General features: G+C 52.4%; 1 protein-coding gene across 3 annotated transcripts in view; it reads right to left on the bottom strand.

Moving 5' to 3' along the window:
- Nucleotides 1–1,165: 1,165 nt before the first annotated feature.
- Nucleotides 1,166–19,589, bottom strand: part of TMEM132E (transmembrane protein 132E) — a 114,889-nt gene continuing 96,465 nt past the window's right edge. For all 3 annotated transcript variants that reach the window (XM_077312180.1, XM_077312181.1, XM_077312182.1), the window contains exons 4-9: nt 18,377–18,569; nt 17,652–17,795; nt 12,639–12,844; nt 9,268–9,547; nt 5,158–5,349; nt 1,166–3,789 (exon numbers count right to left, since the gene is read on the bottom strand). In XM_077312180.1, coding sequence (XP_077168295.1) covers nt 2,755–3,789; nt 5,158–5,349; nt 9,268–9,547; nt 12,639–12,844; nt 17,652–17,795; nt 18,377–18,569 — 2,050 coding nt within the window. In that variant the 3' untranslated portion in view covers nt 1,166–2,754. The remainder of the gene's footprint in view (nt 3,790–5,157; nt 5,350–9,267; nt 9,548–12,638; nt 12,845–17,651; nt 17,796–18,376; nt 18,570–19,589) is intronic.

Here is a 19,589-nt window from a genome sequence, read left to right as displayed (position 1 = left end):
TCTGAGCCTAACCCTTTATGTAGGTGGATTGCGGGAGGGAATCTTTATGCTCAGGTACCAAAGACTTGATCGATATTTCTAAGTGTCTCCTTTTTAACAAGAGAGCAATTCTTCTTCTGGGGTAGCGACATATGCACATTTTCTTGGCCGGCCTCCAAATCAGCACGCCGGATTGTGAGGTAGCTGAATTGGTGCAATTGCTTCCTAACCTCTCCCTTCCTGTGTGTGACGGAAGAGTCTGAAAGGGGGAGGGGGGGTCCCGCTGCCGTGCGATGCAGGAATTGAAAGTCTCCTGCTTTACTGCCTTGGGATGCGGCTTGGGCATTCCCCAAGGGACACTGCTATGGGGAGCCTGCAAAGTCATCCTGACTCGGTGCGGTGAAATGGTTAGACCAGGGATTGCCAAGCAGGGACCCTCAGAGGTCTGCAGGAGCTCCCGAGGGAGTCTGCAGGAACTCCAGAGGTGATTCACAGCTGTTCCCCTCCTGGATGCCTGCTACTGCCTCTCCACCCCCCAGGCCACTTCTGGGACTCCTGGAAGCCTGAAAAATGATTTCAGGGGGTCCTCCATGATCAAAAGGTTGGAAAAGGCCGGGTTAGAGTTGGATAGACCCTCCTAATCGAATCTTGACTTAGGGTTCAATCATACAAGATGCCGATTGCCTTTGTTCTGTTCAGAGAACGCCAAGTTCAAACTCATGCAGCCTCGATTTGCTTCGGCACATGCAGTGAAGGAGAAATGAGGTTTAACCCTTCAACCTCCACTTGATTTTGTTAGTAACACCGGGCTGCTTGCTTAGTGTCTCTTGGGTTGTTCATGCCCTCTTGCTCGACTCCCTTTCTAACTACAGCCTCTGTCCCATGCAGATTTAGTTCACGTAGGCCCCACAATCCCAAACCTAACTTTACGGGTGGTCAAAGCAGACCTCCCTCTCTGTTTTCTCACCGGTGGAAGAACAAGTTGGATCCAGCCCATTCCACACCACCCAAGAGGGGTTTGGAATCTCCTGTTCCGTCTCTCTCTTAGACAGAAATGTTATGGGGTGTGCCTTTATAGAGGGTGTGCCTCTATCCGCCAAGCGATACGGTGCCCTCTGTCCGCCGTGGATGAACCGAGGCAAGATACACAGGGGAGGGTGCTCCCATTTTGTCCAAAGAACATCGATCAAGGCAAGAATCTTTATTGTCATCAGTCGTAGGATCAAATGAATCATTTTCCTCTGCCCGTGCAAACGCTTGCGTCCGTCCCAGGCCGCCAAATAAACCGGTCATAAAAAACCAAGTTGGGACATAAAAAAAGACTTAGGCGGGGGGTGGGGGGGGGGTGGAAACGAGGATCCTGCAGACAGAGACTGGGCTGTGTGTGTGTTTTTTAAAATTGAGATGTGAATTTATGCCGCCTTGTACACTCATTCACCGCGAGTCTCAGATCGCTTCGGTCCCTGCGACCCTTTTGGCGGTTTAGCCCATCTTCCTAAGGTCCCGACGACGTCTACGTGACCTAGGCCCCGTCTCTTTCCAGCACATAACCCCTTGATTGTAGGGGTTCCCCACATCCCTGGGCAGCTCAGCCAATGAGAGGGAGGGAAGGAGGAAGGGGTGTAAGAAAAAAGACAGGCAGTTTTGGAATCTTGGTGAGAAATGTGTTCTCACTGTGGACTAGCAACATGGGGAAGCAGCAGCTGCGAGAAACAGCTACTTATGTGGCCGCTAACCGGTGGGAAGCAACCACACCACCGATGGAAGGGAATGGATTGCTCCTAGTCAAGAAGGCCATAATGCCCTTAAAAAAAAACAAAATTAGATGATCGTTTCCATCTTACTGGAGTCCTAATCCCGCCCTCCCCCACAAATCTGGGTCAAGGGTCTATAGGGTGGTGAGGTTCCTGGCCTCCTGAACTCTGGGTAGCCATATTGTTAATGGGCAGAACAACTCAATGCCAGATGGTTGGGTCTAGGCGTGTGGGAGAGGCAGTGCAGGCACTGAAGGGGATTGGTGATGTCTAGAGTAGCCAGGGAGGCAGCATGGTCCCCCTCCCTTCCACCGTCCCCATGTAGTAACAGAGTTCAGACTTCTTTGTGGGCCCCCATGGCACTTTGGTGCAGCCTCACGGTTGCAGCCCGGAGCCTTCTGGCCTCCCCCCGCAACCCCACTGCCCCTTCGCTCCAGCAACAGCAGTCCATGCGAGTCCCGCCGGGCCGGGCGGAATCCCTGAATGTTAATTAAGAGTCAATGTTTATTGTGCAAGAAAACAAAAGCTGCAGAATCAAAAGTTTCCCCTTCCGAGACGGCCGGCCAAGGCAGCGGCGCACGCGGGGGAGACAGGGACTCGCGTTCCCCGAAGCAGGCGCAAGGATTGGTTCCACGTTCCAGCCAGTGCCTCGGGCTCTGATCGCCCCATCCTCTGGCCCCGACCGGGCATTGCCAGCCCCCCTTTTGAGCACCTGGCTATGGACCTCTCGCACCAAGACCAGCTGGGCCCAATTGGGCTACGTCCCACTGACACGCTCCAAAGTTGCGGCGCGAGCTGCCCACCGAAGACGGTTCCCTCCGAGTGATGGGAGGTCATCCCATATGATGGGACGGATCCCGTCTCCCTCTGAACACCCCGGGGACAGAGGTCGAGCTGGTCCGTTTGGAGGGAAACCAGAAAGGGGGCCCGACGAATGCCAGAGGGGAAACGCGAACGAGCCCGTCGGATTCCTGCGAGAGAGCCCTCCCCCGCGGCGTGTGGAGCGGCGGGTCAGACCCCCTCACGCAATCTCTTTGATCCTGTGGATGTAGTTGTGCAGCTCCTCGGGGTCCTGGAGGCCCATGTCTGGACAGACCCACTCCAAGTCCTCCTCGTCGGCGATGGGGATAGAGTTATAGGCCAGCTCCTCGGAAGGCATGGTGGCAAAAGTGGTGAACTTCACCCGCTTCCGCTTGGAGGTGGGCGAGTTGAGCGGATCCTCGCTCTGGTCCCTGGTGGAGCCCCCCGAGGAGCCGTCCCCCCGCCCGTGGACTTGGCTCTGCACGCTGGTCTGCGAGGAGCCGCTGCTGTGGTGGTCGCCGTGGCAGCAGGTCTGGACGTTCTCCAGCGGGTTGCCGGGGCTCTCGGGCTGCGGAGAAAGGTCGTTCTGGGCCCGTAACGGCTGTCCGTTGCCCAAGAAGACCCAGTGGTGAGAATGGTCCATGTTGGTCTGTCCTTCCGGCGGGATACGCTTGTGGCGGTACTTGAGTACAAAGACTATACAGTTGATGAGGAAGACGAGGATGGCCAAACAGAAGACCCCGAGAAGGGCATACATGCCTATTTCCAGGTCCGTCAAGCCGCGGGTCACCTGTACGTACCCGGTAGGGATAGTTGGGAACTCCTCAGTGGGGAGGATAACGCTTGGAACCCGACTCTCCTGGCTGGGCACCAAATGCCATTCCCCCTCCACCCTCGGCGTGGTTCCTGGAGCCCCCTTTTCCCGCCCGGGTTTGCTGGGAGTTTGGACAGGCTCATAGTCATAGGTGGGCTCCTCCTCAGAGGTGAAATGCACACGGACATTGGCCAGAGCGGTGGCCAGGACACTCTTGCGCTTGGTTTTCTGGCAACTCTCACAGATCATTAGCTCAACCTTCACCAGCTCGCCGGACCCCTCGCCTTCGGCCACCACGACCGGGAAGGCACGATCGGGAGTCACCGACACCACAGACCTGTCCTGGCTGCTGACGACCAACGTGTAGTCCTTCGGGTCATACAAGGAGAGGGGGGCCGTCGTGCCGTCACTGTACGACACCCAAAGGCTCAGCAAGGCCTCCTACAAATAAATAAATAAAAAAGGAGACAAGATCGTGAGGCATTCTCCACCCTTCTGCAGTCACCCTGTACGTCCTTCAACAGTCGCTTTCAAAAAGTTTGATTCCCCGTTCCTCCTCCCCGTGAAGCCAGCTGGGGGATTTGGGGCCAGCCACCGTTCTCTCAAAGCTCCCTCAACCTCACAGGGTGTCTGTTGTGGGGAGAAAAACAGGGAAAGGCATTTGTAAGCCACTTTTAAGACTCCTTCGGGGAGTGAAAAAAGCAGGGCACCAAAGGCCGCTTGTCACTCCCTGCCTCTCCACAGTCTCCCGTTATCATCATCTTCATTTATAGTCCTTTCTCATGGGGACTCAAGGGGGAGTGACAGTTGTAGCAAGAGCTAGGCTGTCCAAGCAAGCGAATTACAAGATACGAACAAAAGATTCGAGTCTAACAGCGAAAATTCCTGGCAAAATTGAATAATGCAGCGGAGCCAGACAGGTCCGAGACACAAGATGGACTATTCGGTCGGCCAGCGGGCAGAGTACACGGTCTGATAAAACGGTTGCATCTGGCCTCAGAGTTTCTGAATGAAACAGGGGCCACGAGGCTGCGACCGGGGGCCTGGGAGAAAACAGCACCAGCAAGGACACAGTAATTAGCAGGCAAGGTGAACGGAGCATCGTCTCCAGCCCGGTTTGGTTGCAGGACGAGAAGGCCACTGGAAAAGACCACAAGGAAGGAAAAGCTTGAAGGCAGCAGGAAAATAGAAAACCCGAACATGAGACGGATTGGTTCCATAAAGGAAGCCACAGCCCTCGGTCTGCAAGTCCTGAGCAAGGCTGGCCGTGATAGGAAACGTAGAATGTCTTTAATTCATAGGATCAAGAGCGACTTGTTGGCCTTTCTCGCCCAAGCACAGAACTAGGCTGAATGTGGGAGTTTTCCATGTACAAAGTTTTTTTTCTTCTTCATGGGGAGGCCATTTAAATGCGTGATCCTTCACTGGAAGCTCAAAGGCCTCTTGCCATGAAACAAGATACGGCCTGCCAGAGAAGAAGGCTTGAGAAGAAGCCATCAGAAATGGTACTGGAACAGAGCCTTCTGGGAGTTGAAGTCTTACGGTGCTTCTGTCCCCGTATGGAACAGCGGGCCAGGGTGGTGTTCAGAGTGTCCCACTGGAAGTTCCAGGTTCAAATCCCTACTGGTGCCGTGAAAGCTCATTGGGTGACCCAGGGCCAGTCACACTCTCTCAGCCTAACCTACCTCGCAGGGTTGTTGTGAGGATAACATGGGAGAGAAGAGAAGGACATGAGCTGCTTTGCCTCCCCATCGGGGAGTCAATGAATTAAATAATTTTAAAAATTATTAATGCTGGCCTGAGCATTACCTGCTTAGAGAAATTGAGCGTTTGCTGAGCTGTTGCCTTGGCCACGATGGTGTGACTGTTGCCGGGACTGGGGTGCAACGAAAGGGAGAGGTTGGAGACCACCTGGGCTTTCAGCTCCATGACGGTGACCTTCTCGTCTGCCACGGTCACCAGGGTCTCTCCAAGGATGGCCTCCATGAGTGGGGAGGCGACCTGGGTGGGAGAAAAAGGTACACTTCAAGATATCTGGTTCCACTTCATGCTTTGGCTTATTGAGAAATGGGATGTGGCACCCCTCCAGAGAACCTGCTCCAGGCAGTTCAGAAAGTAAAACGGGACTAAATCCTACAACGGGATTAAAAAAAAAGGACTGAAATTAGCCCAGGTGTTAAAAAGAATAAAAGATTTAATTGTTAAATTATATAATGTTCAGTGTAAAATGTTCAGAGCTGCAAAGAAATGGGTGGTATACAAGGCAGGCTAGACAGCATGAGCCTTCAGTTCATTGCTGCCTGTGTTTCACCACAGAACTCAATGAACCATACACAGGTGAGCCCAGAACACCTCTAGTGCAGGCCTTGAACAGATGCCTGGATCGGATTAATTTGGAATACATTATATACGATTTTAGATTATATGCAATTAGGGACGATGATGTGCGCGATTTTCGATTGTGATACGTGCAATTTGGATTATGCTACAGGCAATTTGGATTACGATATGTGCAATTTTAGATTAAGATCTGTGCAATTTTGAATTACGATCTGTGCAGTTTTGGATTACAATATATACCATTTGAACGATGATAGATGCAATTTTGACGCGCGCCCTTAGCAGCAAGTTCCGCAGGTCTCAAAGATATCGCCGCGTGCTTTGTAATGCGGTAAAAACGAGAACAGTTCGCACGCACAACTGGATATCACAAATGCCATTGGAGATCATTTCGGTACAACAAGAACAACTTGCGGGGGGAGGGGGGGAACAGTCACCATAACATTACCACTATGAAGACTGCATTCAGCAGCCTAAAACAATATCACGTCTCAAGGGGGAAGGTACTACAAGGGTGAGATGCCACCACTGAGAAAGCCATGTTGCAGGAAAGGGCACAGAGCGTCAGACCTGGGAGATGAATCCCTCCTCCCAAATATCCAGCTGGTACTGTTCTACATTAATTTGAAGCTATTCCTGCAGATCCTACCCTCAGCTGCCAACAGGAACCGCTGGCCTTCTAACAGGAAGACATGGTTGTATTCCAGAAAGCTTTTTAAAATTACGTTTTCCTGGATGTTCTACTTTAGAGAGCTAGTTTGGTTTAGTGGTTAGGAGTGCGGACTTCTAATCTGGCATGCCAGGTTCGATTCTGCACTCCCCCACATGCAGCCAGCTGGGTGACCTTGGGCTCGCCACAGCCCTGCTAAAACTGTTCTGACCGAGCAGGAATATCAGGGCTCTCTCAGCCTCACCCACCTCACAGGGTGTCTGTGGTGGGGAGAGGAATGGGAAGGCGACTGTAAGCCGCTTTGAGCCTCCTTCGGGTAAGGAAAAGCGGCATATAAGAACCAACTCTTCTTCTTCTTTATAGCAGCCAACTGAGCATCTTGGGTGAGCATTCTTACTATTTGTGCATGCTCAAGATGTCTTATGTTGGATGGAAGTTTTCTTTTAAAAGGGCAATATCAACATTCTCAATAAATAAAATAAGCTTCTGCGCTTAATTTGACAGAATCCAAGGCAAACGTTTCCCTTCCCCCCCAAATCCCCCCCAAGAGGCGCTTCCATTGGTCTATTATGCCAGGGCTGGAATATCTGTAGACATATGGTGAGGGAAAGATGCATGGCCAAAATCCAATTGGTTAAGCCACGAAAACATGCCAGAATATCCTAGCGCAGTGTGCAGATGTCGATATTTGAGCTCAAACGTTTTGTTACGGAGACGGGAGGACTTCACCGCTTTGCATTTTCCCAGGCAGAATTCCCACTTTGGGATATGTTGCCCTTGTTAGTTTCAATGGGGTCGGGAAATGCTTGGAAATTTGGGGGCAGAGCCTGATGAGGGCGGGGTTTGGGGATGGGAGGGACCTTGGTGGGGTTCAATGCCATCCATCCACCTTCCACAGAGGCCGTTTTCTCCAGGGGAACTGATCTCTGTCAGATGGAGATCAGTTGTAACAGTGGGGGGATCTCCAGTCAGTACCTGGAGGTTGGCAAGCTCTGACCACAATCCTAAATTTGGGGAAAGCAAAACCAATGCATGGGAATCATGTTTTATTTGGATTAACCTTCAAGAACAGTAAACATGCAACTCTGAGGGCGAAAGTGTTGTACAATGGTTAGATCAGCCATTCTCAACTTTTTCCCCATTGAGAAACCCCTGAAACATTCTTCAGGCTTCAAGAAACCCCAGAAGTGGCACAATGGTGCAGAATGTGGTTGGGAAGCAGAGCTGTGGACACACCCACCTGGGGCCCCTCCCCTTCCCACCCCTCCAGGCCCATCCTTGGCCATAAATACCCGGAGCATAGATATAAGGAATATTAACCTGGAAAACTAGTGAATGGTTTTAAAACAGCTCAACATTCTGCACAGGCTGGATCATGCACCTTCAATGCACTTTATAAGTGGATTTTCCTGTTTTGCGCTAGGAAATCCAGCTGCAAAAGCACACTGAAAGTGCATCCAGCCTGTACGGAACGAGTCTCTCTCTCTCTCTCTCTCTCTCTCTCTCTCTCTCTCTCTCTCTCTCTCTCTCTCTCTTTCTAAAAAGCTGAAAAACCTTGGTTGAATTTTCTTGCTTAAAAGCAACAAGTTTTTAACCCTTACGAAACTGTGCATCCAACTGCTGGGAAAGAACCGGGGACCGGGCGTGATTGCCAGTAACTGGAGCAGAAGCGTGGCTAACAAACCAGCACCGGCACCCAAGCGAAGCAAATGTTTGCAGCTCCTGTATTTTACTCATATCGGCTTCGCGCTGCTTAATGGGAGTTAACCGCATGAAAAAGACCGATCTGGGCCTCTTGAAAGGCTCAGCAGGGGTGTGAGACCAATCTTGTACAAAAGAGGGATCTAGTGCACGTGGAGCAGGAAAACTGCATCGTGGGAAGCTGGATTAAAACCGCCCGCCAAAGGCTCCGGTGGTCTGCCGCCAGAAGGCACACTCCGAATGCAGAGTCGCCGCTCCGTAGAGAGCCGTTCGGCCCCTGCCAGCTCGGCGGGGCTCCCTGGAGCACAAGGCGCCCGGGGAGGGCAGACCGACCTTGAGTGGGCTTGCCTCTTTGCAGGCGGCATCTGGGAGCCGGAGAAATTTTGCTGAGGAAGGCAATACAGTGTCGAGAAGTAGAACTAATTGAAGTCGGAAATGTCTGGCACCCGATCAAGCTTGCGGAGGGGGGTGGGAGGGGGGGGGATGAGAAAGTGAAGCTGGGAGAAAATGTACAGGAGAGGGGCGGGGAGGGGGAGGAGGAGCACAGGCTGGGAGAAGAAGATTGGGCAAAGGAGGCTGTGCATCACAAGGCATCACAACCTGCCTGGAGGGCCTCTGCAGCCGGCGGCCGGATGAGGAATTTATTTATTATTTATTATTCGGATTTTGAACCGCCACTCCCAGCAAGAGCCACTCCCAGCATGAGCCGTCTCCTGGCAGCTGTGACTTTAACAAAGCAGCTGTGAGGAGGGAGGGGGTGGCACCATTGCTGCAGGGCTCCCTGGGCCATTTGTTTGTTCAAAACTGCCCCCACACCCAAGTGGCTGCAGGAAGGGGGGGAATTGCAGGCACTAGACAGGCACTCTCTTCTTCTGTCCCCCTTCCACACACCAGCGGCCTTCAAGTGAGTCAGACCTTCAGACCCCTGGCTCGGTCTCATGGGAACTGTAATCCATGGACATCTGGTCACCCCTGTACCAAGGCAGACCTTTGCGATGCGGGTTTTCGGCCTCAGAACGTGTGAAGCAATAAGGAGAGGATCTCTGGGCATGTGCAAAGGGCCTTTGCCTCGTGTCATCACAGCATTATCCAGTTTGGGGCGTGCACAACAGAAAACCTCGGATTCTCAAAGGGACTTGCAACAGTCCTGGAAAAACAGAGGCAGAGGAAAGGCTGTAGGTATTGCTGAGTACCGGTTAGGCATTTACCTTGAAGAGTGTGGTTCCGGGTTCTCGGCCAGCCAGCGTGTTGCTGTCCACCATGTGGGCCACCCGGGGGTCCTCTATCCTCATGAAGTCGCTCACCAGGTCCGTGACCTCCACCATCCACTCCGGGCCCAGCATGGTGACCACCTGGTCGGTGCCCTCGGAGGAGGTGGTGTGGAACTGGGTGAACACCTGCAGGGTGGCGTGCTGGTACTGCAGGGTGCAGCCCCGGCTCTGCCGGCGTTCATCCTCCTCTTCGTCATCATCGCTCTCCCGGGCAGATCTGTGGGCAGCGGAGGGAGTCAAAGCCATTGGGTCATAGATCTGGTCATGCCGTACTGTTCACAGGCATCCCACCTCTCGTGTAGCCAAAGGACGGACATTTATAATTTGCTATTATCTTTCAGCACTCCTGCGTTGTGGATAAAATAAAACAGTAAGGGCTGTGTGGGCAGAGAAAGGGCGGGGCCTGTCCGTGATAAAAACTTGGAAGGGCCAATCAGGAGCCGTGAAGCGGCTCCTGATTGGCCCCTCCGAGTGCCACTTGGCCCGCCCTGGGCTGGCCCTGCTCCTTTCCCAGCAGCAAACCATGGACCTTGCCTGGGGAGGAGGAGGCCAGGAAAGGAGCAGGGCCGCCACGTCGAAGACGCCCCTGATATGCCCATTTTTATAAATGGGCTTTAATTCTAGTTTAAAATGTTTATGAAACCTGTCCTCCTCCCGATAAAACCAAAGGCATCATAAAAACCACCAAAATGGCCATTAAGACAGTGGATAATGACACGTTTAAAAGCCCAAGTACCCTTCAAAGGCAGAAAGCAAAAAAACCACTCAGGCCTTCTAAAGAAGTGCAGCCTAGGGGTTCCCAAAGTAGGCGGTATGCCCCCACCCTGGGGTGGGGGAAGGATCCAGAGGGGTGGTGAAGAATTTGGGGGCAGTTGGAGGGCAACAGTCTGACTCTTCTTGCTGAGGCTTCATTGTCCTAGCGAGAGACATGCCAAGGTGCCTTGCCATTGTCTACCCCTGGAGTAGCAGTGACAGAGGACTTCCTTGGGGGTCCCCCATCCCAGTGCTGACCAGGCCCAACCCTGCTTAGCTTCCTGAAGAAAACGACAGCTTTAGAAGGTGGGCTGGGTGGGATCATATCCCTGCTGTGCTCCTTCCCCTTCTCATACTCTGTCCTTCCCAGGCTCTACCCCGGATCTCCCGGGATTTCTTAACCCAGAGTTGGAAACCCTTCCCCAAAAGTCTCCATCTTTGGGAGGGTGGAAAAGCCTTCTCCTGCTTGCTCCTGGCCAGGGGATTTTCATTGCTTGCTCTTCTCTCTCTCTCTCTCTCTCTCTCTCTCTCTCTCTGTCTCTCCCTCTGTCTCTCTGTCTCTCTCTGTCTCTCTGTCTCTCTCTCTCTCCCTCCCCTCCTGCCCCCGTCTGTCTTTCTCCCTAATGAGGACTCAAATTGGCTTTTACAAATGACTCTTACAAAGAACTTAGCTATTTTTTTCTAGACTAAAATATGGCTGCTGCTCAACAATAAAAAAAAGTGTAGGCAATATAGTATGTTTTGAATTTTCAGTAGACCGGACGCCAGGAAAGAGGTGTGTGTTCATGTGGGGGGGGGGCAACTAGGGATGTGGCCTGGGAGCTGGGGGGTGCAGCCCAAAAAAGTTTGGGAACCACTGGTCTAGCCTCCATAAGTGCAGAAGGGGGTGTAGATTTTCTAATGTTCCTGGAAGACTCTCTCGCACCCTTGGAGTGACTACCAAAAACCTTGCCAATGGGCTTGTTGGTATTTGTATTTCAGCAGGGGTTGGAGCTGACTCACGGGCTCTGACTGTAATGGAGCTGATCCTCCAGAGCTGACTCACGGGCTCCGACTGAAAGAGATGATCTTTGACCAATGTTGGCCGGGGGTCGCGACAGCCATTATCGGCTCAGCGATCCGTCAACGAAATCTTAAGTAACATGCGGTAAAGGTTTGGGTCAATTATATTTGCATATATTTGCATAGGCACAAACCCAAGAGCCAGGGAGAATGTGCTTTATTTTTAGCATCCTGCCGACCGTTATCTGAGCAGATAAAGATCGATCCTTTCCCAGAATCGGGGTTGGATGCATAAATCGAGGGACGTGTAGTCTAGTCACGCTCTCTGTATTGGAAAGGTTTATTCGTCAATACCTCAGGGTGGGGGACAAGTATGGAAATAACGGAGAAACTCTCATATGTAGTGGCAGGAGCACAGATTGCCTTCTGGGCTACCGGGAAGCTTCAAGCACTGTATTCAGAAAGTGCTTCCCTTCCTCTCACTCTCTATCCGTGGCTGGATTTGTTGCCATGGCGGAGAGGAGTGCTCCCCCTCCTCCTCCCTACCCAGCACCGCTACAACTGGCAGATCTATCCGCAGCCATTGAAGCCCAGCTTAAAGAGATCAGGGCTGGTGTACAGGAGGCTGAGCATGTCTGGAAGTTTCACAGGAGGGGGGGAAAAGAAACGCCAGGCACTGCAGCTCCATTCGCAGAGGCTGGACCAGTCTAATGAACACACAAAAAGTGGAATGTCCAACAGGCACCTTTCTGGGGGAAAACTCCAAAGAGCTGAAAGGCAGGGCTGTGGCTCAGTGGTAGAAGCACCTGCTTGGCAGGCAGAAGGTCCCAGGTTCAATCCCCAGCATCTCCAGTTGAAAGGATTGGGTAGGAGGCGATAGGAAAGTCCTCTGCCTGACACCTGGGCCTATTCTGCACACAATAGATAATGCACTTTCAATGCACTTTAGAAGTGGATTTTCCCGTTCCGCACAGGAAAATCCAGCTGCCAAATCGCATTGAAAGTGCATTATCCTATGTGTGCAGAACGGGAGCTGCTGCCAGTCAGAGTAAATAACACTGACCTTGATGAGCGATCCGGTGCACATATTTTGAGTGGCCAAATGGTGCATGTAGTGTAGCCAAGCGATCCAGGGATTGTCTGGCAGCCAGGCAAGGGACATTCAGAGGTGATTTGCCATTGTCTGCCTCCATGTCAGGACGCCTGGTGCTCCTTAGCAGAGCTGCCACCCAAATCCTTGGAGGTCTCCCATCCAAATACTAGCCAGAGTCGGCCCTGCTTAGCTTCTGAGATCTAACGGGATTGGACATGCCTGAGCTAACCAGGACAGGGCATCGTCTGATTGAGTACAAGGTAGCTTCATGTGTAACAACACGAGGCTCACTGCTAAGCAGATGGACCCACTGGTATAACCAAGATGATCTATATGGTTTCGGCTTTGCGTTTTTAGGTTTCTAGTCCTCATCGTGCATCCGTCTGGAAGAGCTCGCACGGATTTCGGTCCCTTCCCCAGCCTTCCTCCCTACATGCCCCCTGCAAAGCCCCTGGCCTACCTCCGGTCAGGCAAGATGGGAACCCGCCAGCCCTTCACTTGACTGAGCCGGGAGTCCGAAAGCTCGATGTGAAGGGGGAGCTTGGGGACCCAGACGGTCATCTCCAGGAGGGCGCTGAGGTGGTCGTAACTAAAGGAGACCCCCGCATTCATGGAGCCCCTCGACTCCTTGCCGCTCACAAAGACATAGTCGCAGCTGCTGGACACCTGCAGGAGAAGGAGGGGGGGAAGAAGACATGGTCAGGGAAGGCTGACGTGGTCAAACAGGCCATCTAGTCCAACCCCCCACTCAATGCAGGATCAGCCTCAAGCATCCAGCATCTCTCCAGCCACAGCTTAAAGACCACCAGTGAGGGGGAGCTCACCATCTCCTTAGGCAGCCAAACCCACTGCTGAACTACTCTGGCAGTGAACATTTTCATCCTAATATCTAGCCAGTACCATTCTCCACGTCATTTAAAGCCATAACTGCAGGTCCTGTCCTCTGCTACCAACAGGAACCGTTCCCTGTCCTCCTCTAAGTGACAGCCTTTCAAATATTTCAAGAAAGCCATCACGTCCCCTTTCAACCTCCTCTTTTCCGGGCTGAACATTCCCAAGATCCCTCCGGTGGCCAAAAATAAAACCCGGTGCACAGGCTGAATCTCTGCCCTTCACTACACACTTCGTACCCCGAAATTCTGCACCCCTATCACTACCCCCCCCCAGCTGCAAACCTTGTCCAAGAAAAAATCCTCATTCAACCAGGAGTTTTGATTGCAAGCTCAATTGGAGAGGATGCCGGAATGTTTTCTTGGCGTGTGCGTGCATTTGTGTTCGACATGGCCAGGGTCTGTTTCCCTTGATTCCCACCGGGCTACTTAAGCTGGGCTTCGACAGCCTAGAGACACAAGCTCAGCATGTCTGGCAAGGCAATCTCGGCTCCGCATCGGAATAAAAATGAGGCCCGAAATGCATCTCTGGATATTGTGTCATCCATCAAAATAAGGACGCCGCGCTATCACTGGCATCCCCCAGGCTAATAAACACACCCACCGAGACAAGTTGGGGGGAGATGGCTCTTCCAGCCTTTCGGGGGCAGGTAATCGCACATCGTGTCCATTCAAATATTACCAGGGCAGGGGATGTGTTCTACTGACAGTCGCACTTTGGGTAATGCCCATTTTCGTGTGCAAGGAGGTGCACGGAGCTCTTGGGCTCGCTCAGAATTGGAAGGGGGAAATTAAAGGCAATTAGAGGAGGGAGTCCATCCGACAGAAGCAGCACAAGAGAAGTTCGAAGAGATTTGCGAGCAGAAAAATAGCTTTCTTTTTCTTTTCTTTTTTTTACCCTGCTTTTCACTACCCGGAGGAGTCCCAAAGCAGTTTGCAAACACCTTCCCTTTCCTCTTCCCACAACGGACACCCTGTGGGGTAGGTGGGGCTGAGAGAGCTCTGAGAGAACTGCTCTGCGAGAACAGCTCTAAGACAACTGTGCCGGGCCCGAGGTCGCCCAGCTGGTTGCATGTGGAAGAGCAGAGAATCAAACCCAGTCCCCCAGATTAAAGTCACTGCACTTTGTCTTGCATTTATCTATCGATCTCTTTCTCCTTTCAGGTTTTTATTCCGCCATCCCTCTAAGGAGCTCAGCACAGCATAAGCCATCTCCCTGGAGTCTCACATCAAGGTTAAAGTCAGCGACATACAGAAAGATGGATAGAGAGACAGAATGCCTGATTGGTCCAAAGGCACCCGCATGAATTTATAGCAGTGACTCTATCCCAGTCCCATATTCTGACAGCTAGACCTGCCGGCCACTAATTACTGTCTCACAACATCTCACTGTTCAGGTCAGCAATTACTCATCCTTATGCCCCGCCCCTCCATCTTAGCTTCACAATCTTCTTGCGCGGTAGGCCAGCCCGAGAGAGAGAGAGGGGGGACACAGGAAGCTGCCTTATACCGAACCAGTTCATCAATTGATCCAAGTCAGTACCATCCAGATGTCCATGGACTACAATTCCCATGCGCCCCTGCCAGCGAATGCTAGCAGGGGCTCATGGGGATTGTAGTCCATGGACATCTGGAGGGCCGCAGTTTGACTACCCCTGGTCCATGCAAATTGACAGCTGTTCCCTGGGATCTCAGGCGGAAGTCTTACATATCCCCCACTGGCTGACTCTTTTAACTGGAGATGCCGGGGACTGAACCGGGAACCTTCTGTATGCTGAGCAGGAGCTCTGCCCCTGAGCTGTTTCTGGGCATAACCATAAGTGCCAGAGACTGGCCTGAGGTCCCCGTGTGAGCAAATGGGGATTGGAGGCTGGTCTCCAAGCTCTTATCCTGAGACTCTAACCATTCAGTCAAGCCCCAAGGCTGAGACTCTAACCCAGAGGGGTCAAACATGCAGCCTGTGGGCCAGAACTGGCCCATCCGAGACTCTTATTGGCCTGTGAGCAAATGTCCACTACCTTTATTGCCAGAGGACACGGGGTGTGGATTTTGCCCTAGCATACCCGGGGTGGCCAAACGCTAGCTCTCCAGATGTCCATGGACTACAATTCCCATGAGCCCCTGCCTGGCAGGGGCTCATGGGAATTGTAGTCCATGGACATCTGGAGAGCTAGCATTTGGCCACCCTTGCTGTATACTGTCCCAGTGCTAATGAGTGACAGGCAGCGGAAGTGGAAGGGCAGGCACCAGGGAGATACTTCAAGGAAATGCTGGAAGGGCGTTCATGCCTTCAGCATGTTTGTATTTAGAGTAAAGCTATTATTATTATGACTGATGATGACTATTTATTCACTTTGTCTAGTGGCCTCCTCTGCAAAAAGGCTTGGGCGGTTCAGAATGGGATAAAACAATCAATAAAGCAGCATAAAAATGCTGAAACTAACAGCAACTAACTAAGCGCCCCTCCTCCCCCAGCCATCCACCATCTGGCCCGCAGGGTTGGGAATCCGTACCAGCAGAGGAAGGAAATGAGGGAAACAGAGAGGAGAAGAGAGAGACCCGAATGGTGTGAAACCGCCCTGCCCTAACCACAGGCCTGGCGGAAGAGGGCCGGTTTATAGGCCCTGAGGAGCTATGATAGCTCCATCAGGGCCCTCATCTCAAACGGCAGCTCAGTCTACCAGGAGGGGCCAGGACCAAAAAGGCCCCGGTCCTGGTCGAGCTCCGGCGGATATCTTTGGGACCAGGGATGACCAACGGACTGGCACTGGGAGAACCAACTATTCCATATTAGTTTTGCCTGTATCTTTTATCAAATTGACAGCTCCTGTACCTAGCATGACATTTTATGGCACACACGGCCAGGCCCGCCAAAGGGATGTTGCTGTCCGATCCGGCCCTCGTAACAAATGCGTTTGACCGCTGCTCTAACCATTATCCTACTCCGCATCCTGGCCTGGCTCTGTCACTACCACCCTGCACTTTCACTCGACAGCTCTCAGATCCATTCCAAATCAGATAGGTGGGAGGAGGTTCCCCCCATCCTTTGGCGTTAACCAGACCAACGGAATGGCTAATCCCGGCTTCGGCTCCGAGGCAGCAGCTGCAAAGCTGTCGGTTTCACGACAGAAATGCTGGCTCCCGGCCTTAGCGTCTCGCTCCCCACGTGATTCGCGGTGCCGGAGGCTTGTTCCTGGCGTCCCTCGGGCCCGGAGATGGATAGAGCCACTTCGGTTGTTTATGCTCCTCTCTGCTGTACACACCCGGGGAGCACCGAGACAGCTGCACACAACTCCACGGCTCTCCGTAACGCTGAATTATTTACAGTAACAGATAGCGGCAGGCCTGATGGACGGCCCTGCTTTATATTCCTGACAGAGCAATTGCCCTCCCCCCGTATCGCTCCAGGTAAGCGGGAGGGCTTGCCAACACACCTCTCCACGGCACGGCCGACATAACTCATACAGGGCAGAATGGGGGGAAGGATGCCGAAAGGGACTTAATGGAAAACAGAAGGGGAGGGGGGGCAGAACTAGCCGGTGCCATCATTCATCCCCGGCCACACACCTCAGCCTGCTCGGGCCCCCCCCCCCCGAATCTGGGGGGAGGGACGGCAACCTGGAGAGGATTTACAAGCAGGAAAGTTGTGCGCGGCGGGCCCTCTGGGAAGTGGCGGATGGACGCAGGGCTCATTCAGAAGTGCAGTGGTAAGTCAAGAGGAGGCCTAACGGTGGGGAAGCATTTGAACTCAGGGGGGAGGGAGGTAAATGATCCGCCGCCTCGGTCCCCTGAGCCCCGCGCATATTCGTGCGGAGGGCTCATTTGCGCGATCCAAAGGGTGAGAAAGGAGCGACCGTGGCTTGGTGAAGCGGATCTGCAAAAACAGCTTCCAACACCGGGCCAGTTTGGAGGGGACTTCGGGCAGACAGTCCCCAGCCCCCCCCCCCTCTATCCACCATTTCCTGGCAATTAGAGAAGATCTGTTTTTATCAGAATTTGACGAATAATGGGCACCATCCCGAGCCTGAACGGAGAGGGTGGTCTATAAATCAAATAATAAATAGAGCAAATAATGGGAGACCTTCCGGGAATACCAGGGTCGCAATGCCGAGGTAGTCTCTGAATGTTTCTCACCTTCAAAGCCCTATGCGGCCTCTACAAGCCAGCCGTGACTTGACGGCACTTCCACCAGCAACAGCCAAAGAACAATCTGGTGAGCCAGTGTGGAAAAAAGGATGTTGGGCTAGAGGGAGCCAAGCTCCAGCACAGTGGAAGGAAAAGAGCAGTTGTGTCCTGCTTTTTGCTACCTGAAGGAGTCTCAAAACGGCCTACAATCACCTTTCATTCCTCTCCCCACAACAGACACCCTGAGAGGTAGGTGGGGCTGAGGGAGCTCTGACAGAACTGCTCTGCGAGAACAGCTCTAAGAGAATTGTGACAACCCAAGGTCACCCAACTGGCTGCATGTGGAGGAGCACGGAATCAAACCCATTTCTCCAGGTTAGAAGCCGCCACTCTTAATGCCGACAGATCCATGCCCAAAACGGGTGCCTCTTCCCTCCCTCCTGGGCCCTCTCACCTACCTTGATGATATCTTCATTGCTCGACTTGCACTCCACTTCAGCAGAAACATCCATGAGGATGCCGGTCATCTCAATCGCGATGACCTTCACGGGGATGGCCACCGTCCGACCGGTCAGGATGGCGGTGTTGATTATCTCTGTATCCTGAGGGTCAAGAGAAGGGTGGGGAGATCACATGATCGTCCCAAAGTCATCCGTTTTCTGAACTCTCATCTAATCTTCATGCCTGCAGTTCTCTCCCGAGATCCTTGTTTGCCTCTGTGGGCTGTGTTTTGGAAATGGTCAGCATTCCCACAGGCCTATCTGCAGCAACATTCTGACATTTTAACTGTCTTTTCAAGAACTAGAGAGTTTGCTATTTTCTCCCCCACACTCTGTGCAAACCCTCCCCCCCCAATAATTCCCATCGTGGTCTGTTCTCTCTTCCCATATGTTATGCATGTGGACAGAATTGTGCTAATACTACCACTAAGCAAATCAGGACTTGAGAGTTCACACAATGGGAGACTAGAAGGGCTGAATATTATGGACCAATCAAAGGGCTTCATGATCCAATATGGCTTCTCTTATGTCTGGGGCAGTGAAGCTCTGTGTTCCTAGTGGGGAGGGCTTCTGCGATTCTGGACCCACTGGTGGACCTCCTGGGTTTGGGCCACTCTGCTGGACTGGATGGGCCATTGGCCTGATCTAACACAGCCTTTCTTATGTCCTTAACTTCCACTCACCATCGCCAAAGGGAGGATGGCACGGATGTCCCTTTGGATTACGGTCAGCTCCGTGACGGCCCTGTCCAGGTCAGGTGGTGGGTTGCGGCCTCGATAATCTATGTGCCACATGATTCGCCGGGTCACTGACTGGCTGGTGAAGTTCTCCATTTCAAAGTCCAGCTGCATGACCTCATAGGAGACACTTTCCTCCCTAAAGGGAAAAAAGAGAATAGGGTCTCATGGATGGGAGTCCAGGGGATTCAGTTCGCAAACTCACTAAGCCTTCGGAGTGGTTTGCACAAACTCAGGATGGAGATCTTAAATTAACAAGACAAACCTGTGATTTTAAACAAAAACCCAGAGCATTGTCACCCCCGGGAATATCAAGGGTCACTCAGAGGTCACTCGGTCTGTCGACGGAACTGTGAATTCCGTGTTCTCGAGAGGCTGCAAAAACAGGTTGTGAATCTTCAATCTTAAACAACCCCAAACTCGCCAAAAAAAATCCTTAGGTTACACCCTTCCCTTGTGCTACCCAGGTTCTCTGCCATTTTGAAACTTAACTGTCAGGAATGTGGGAGGCCTGATGCAGATCGAGACCACGCCATGTGATGAGAAGGAGGGTACGCATTCCCCCCTCGGTTCCATCTTCCTGACCTGACAGAGCCCCGAGGAACCGCAGCTAGCCCCACTGAGAAAACTCACATGTTGTGAACACAGCGCTTCCAGCATATGTCTGGTTTCATAGGGCCCGGGGCAACCCTGGAGACAGACTAGGGTGTCTGTCAGCGGCTTGCCGAAATATTTCTGATATATTGGGATTAATAAACTCAAAGCATTCTGTCACATAGCATGAAATCTGTGTGCGGTGAGGGAGAGGTCAGCCATGCTGGTCCCCTGTGCTGATAGGGGGATAGGATCAGCCAGGACTCCGGGCTACAGTAGGGGCGCCTTTCACAATGCAAGTCCATCTGATTTCCTATAAATCAATGGGGGAACGAGGGGCAGAATTAGGGGCAAGCTGAGATGGAATGCAATACCACAGACAGAAGGGGAACATTCCAACCGAGGTTATCAGCACTCGGTTGGGCAATACTGGGGAATTTTGAGGGCAGTACCTGAAGAAAGTAGAGTTCTGGAAGGGTGTTTTGTCACTACCAGGTGACAGTCTAGGAATTTCCTTGAATATTTGTGGTAAAGACCATTGAGATATATGAAGATTCCTAGAGTG

This window comes from Paroedura picta, chromosome 15, assembly GCF_049243985.1.
Source record: "Paroedura picta isolate Pp20150507F chromosome 15, Ppicta_v3.0, whole genome shotgun sequence".
Taxonomy (NCBI): domain Eukaryota; kingdom Metazoa; phylum Chordata; class Lepidosauria; order Squamata; family Gekkonidae; genus Paroedura; species Paroedura picta.
The sequence above is the reverse complement of the archived record's forward strand: the minus strand, read 5'-3'. Positions and strand labels throughout refer to the sequence as shown.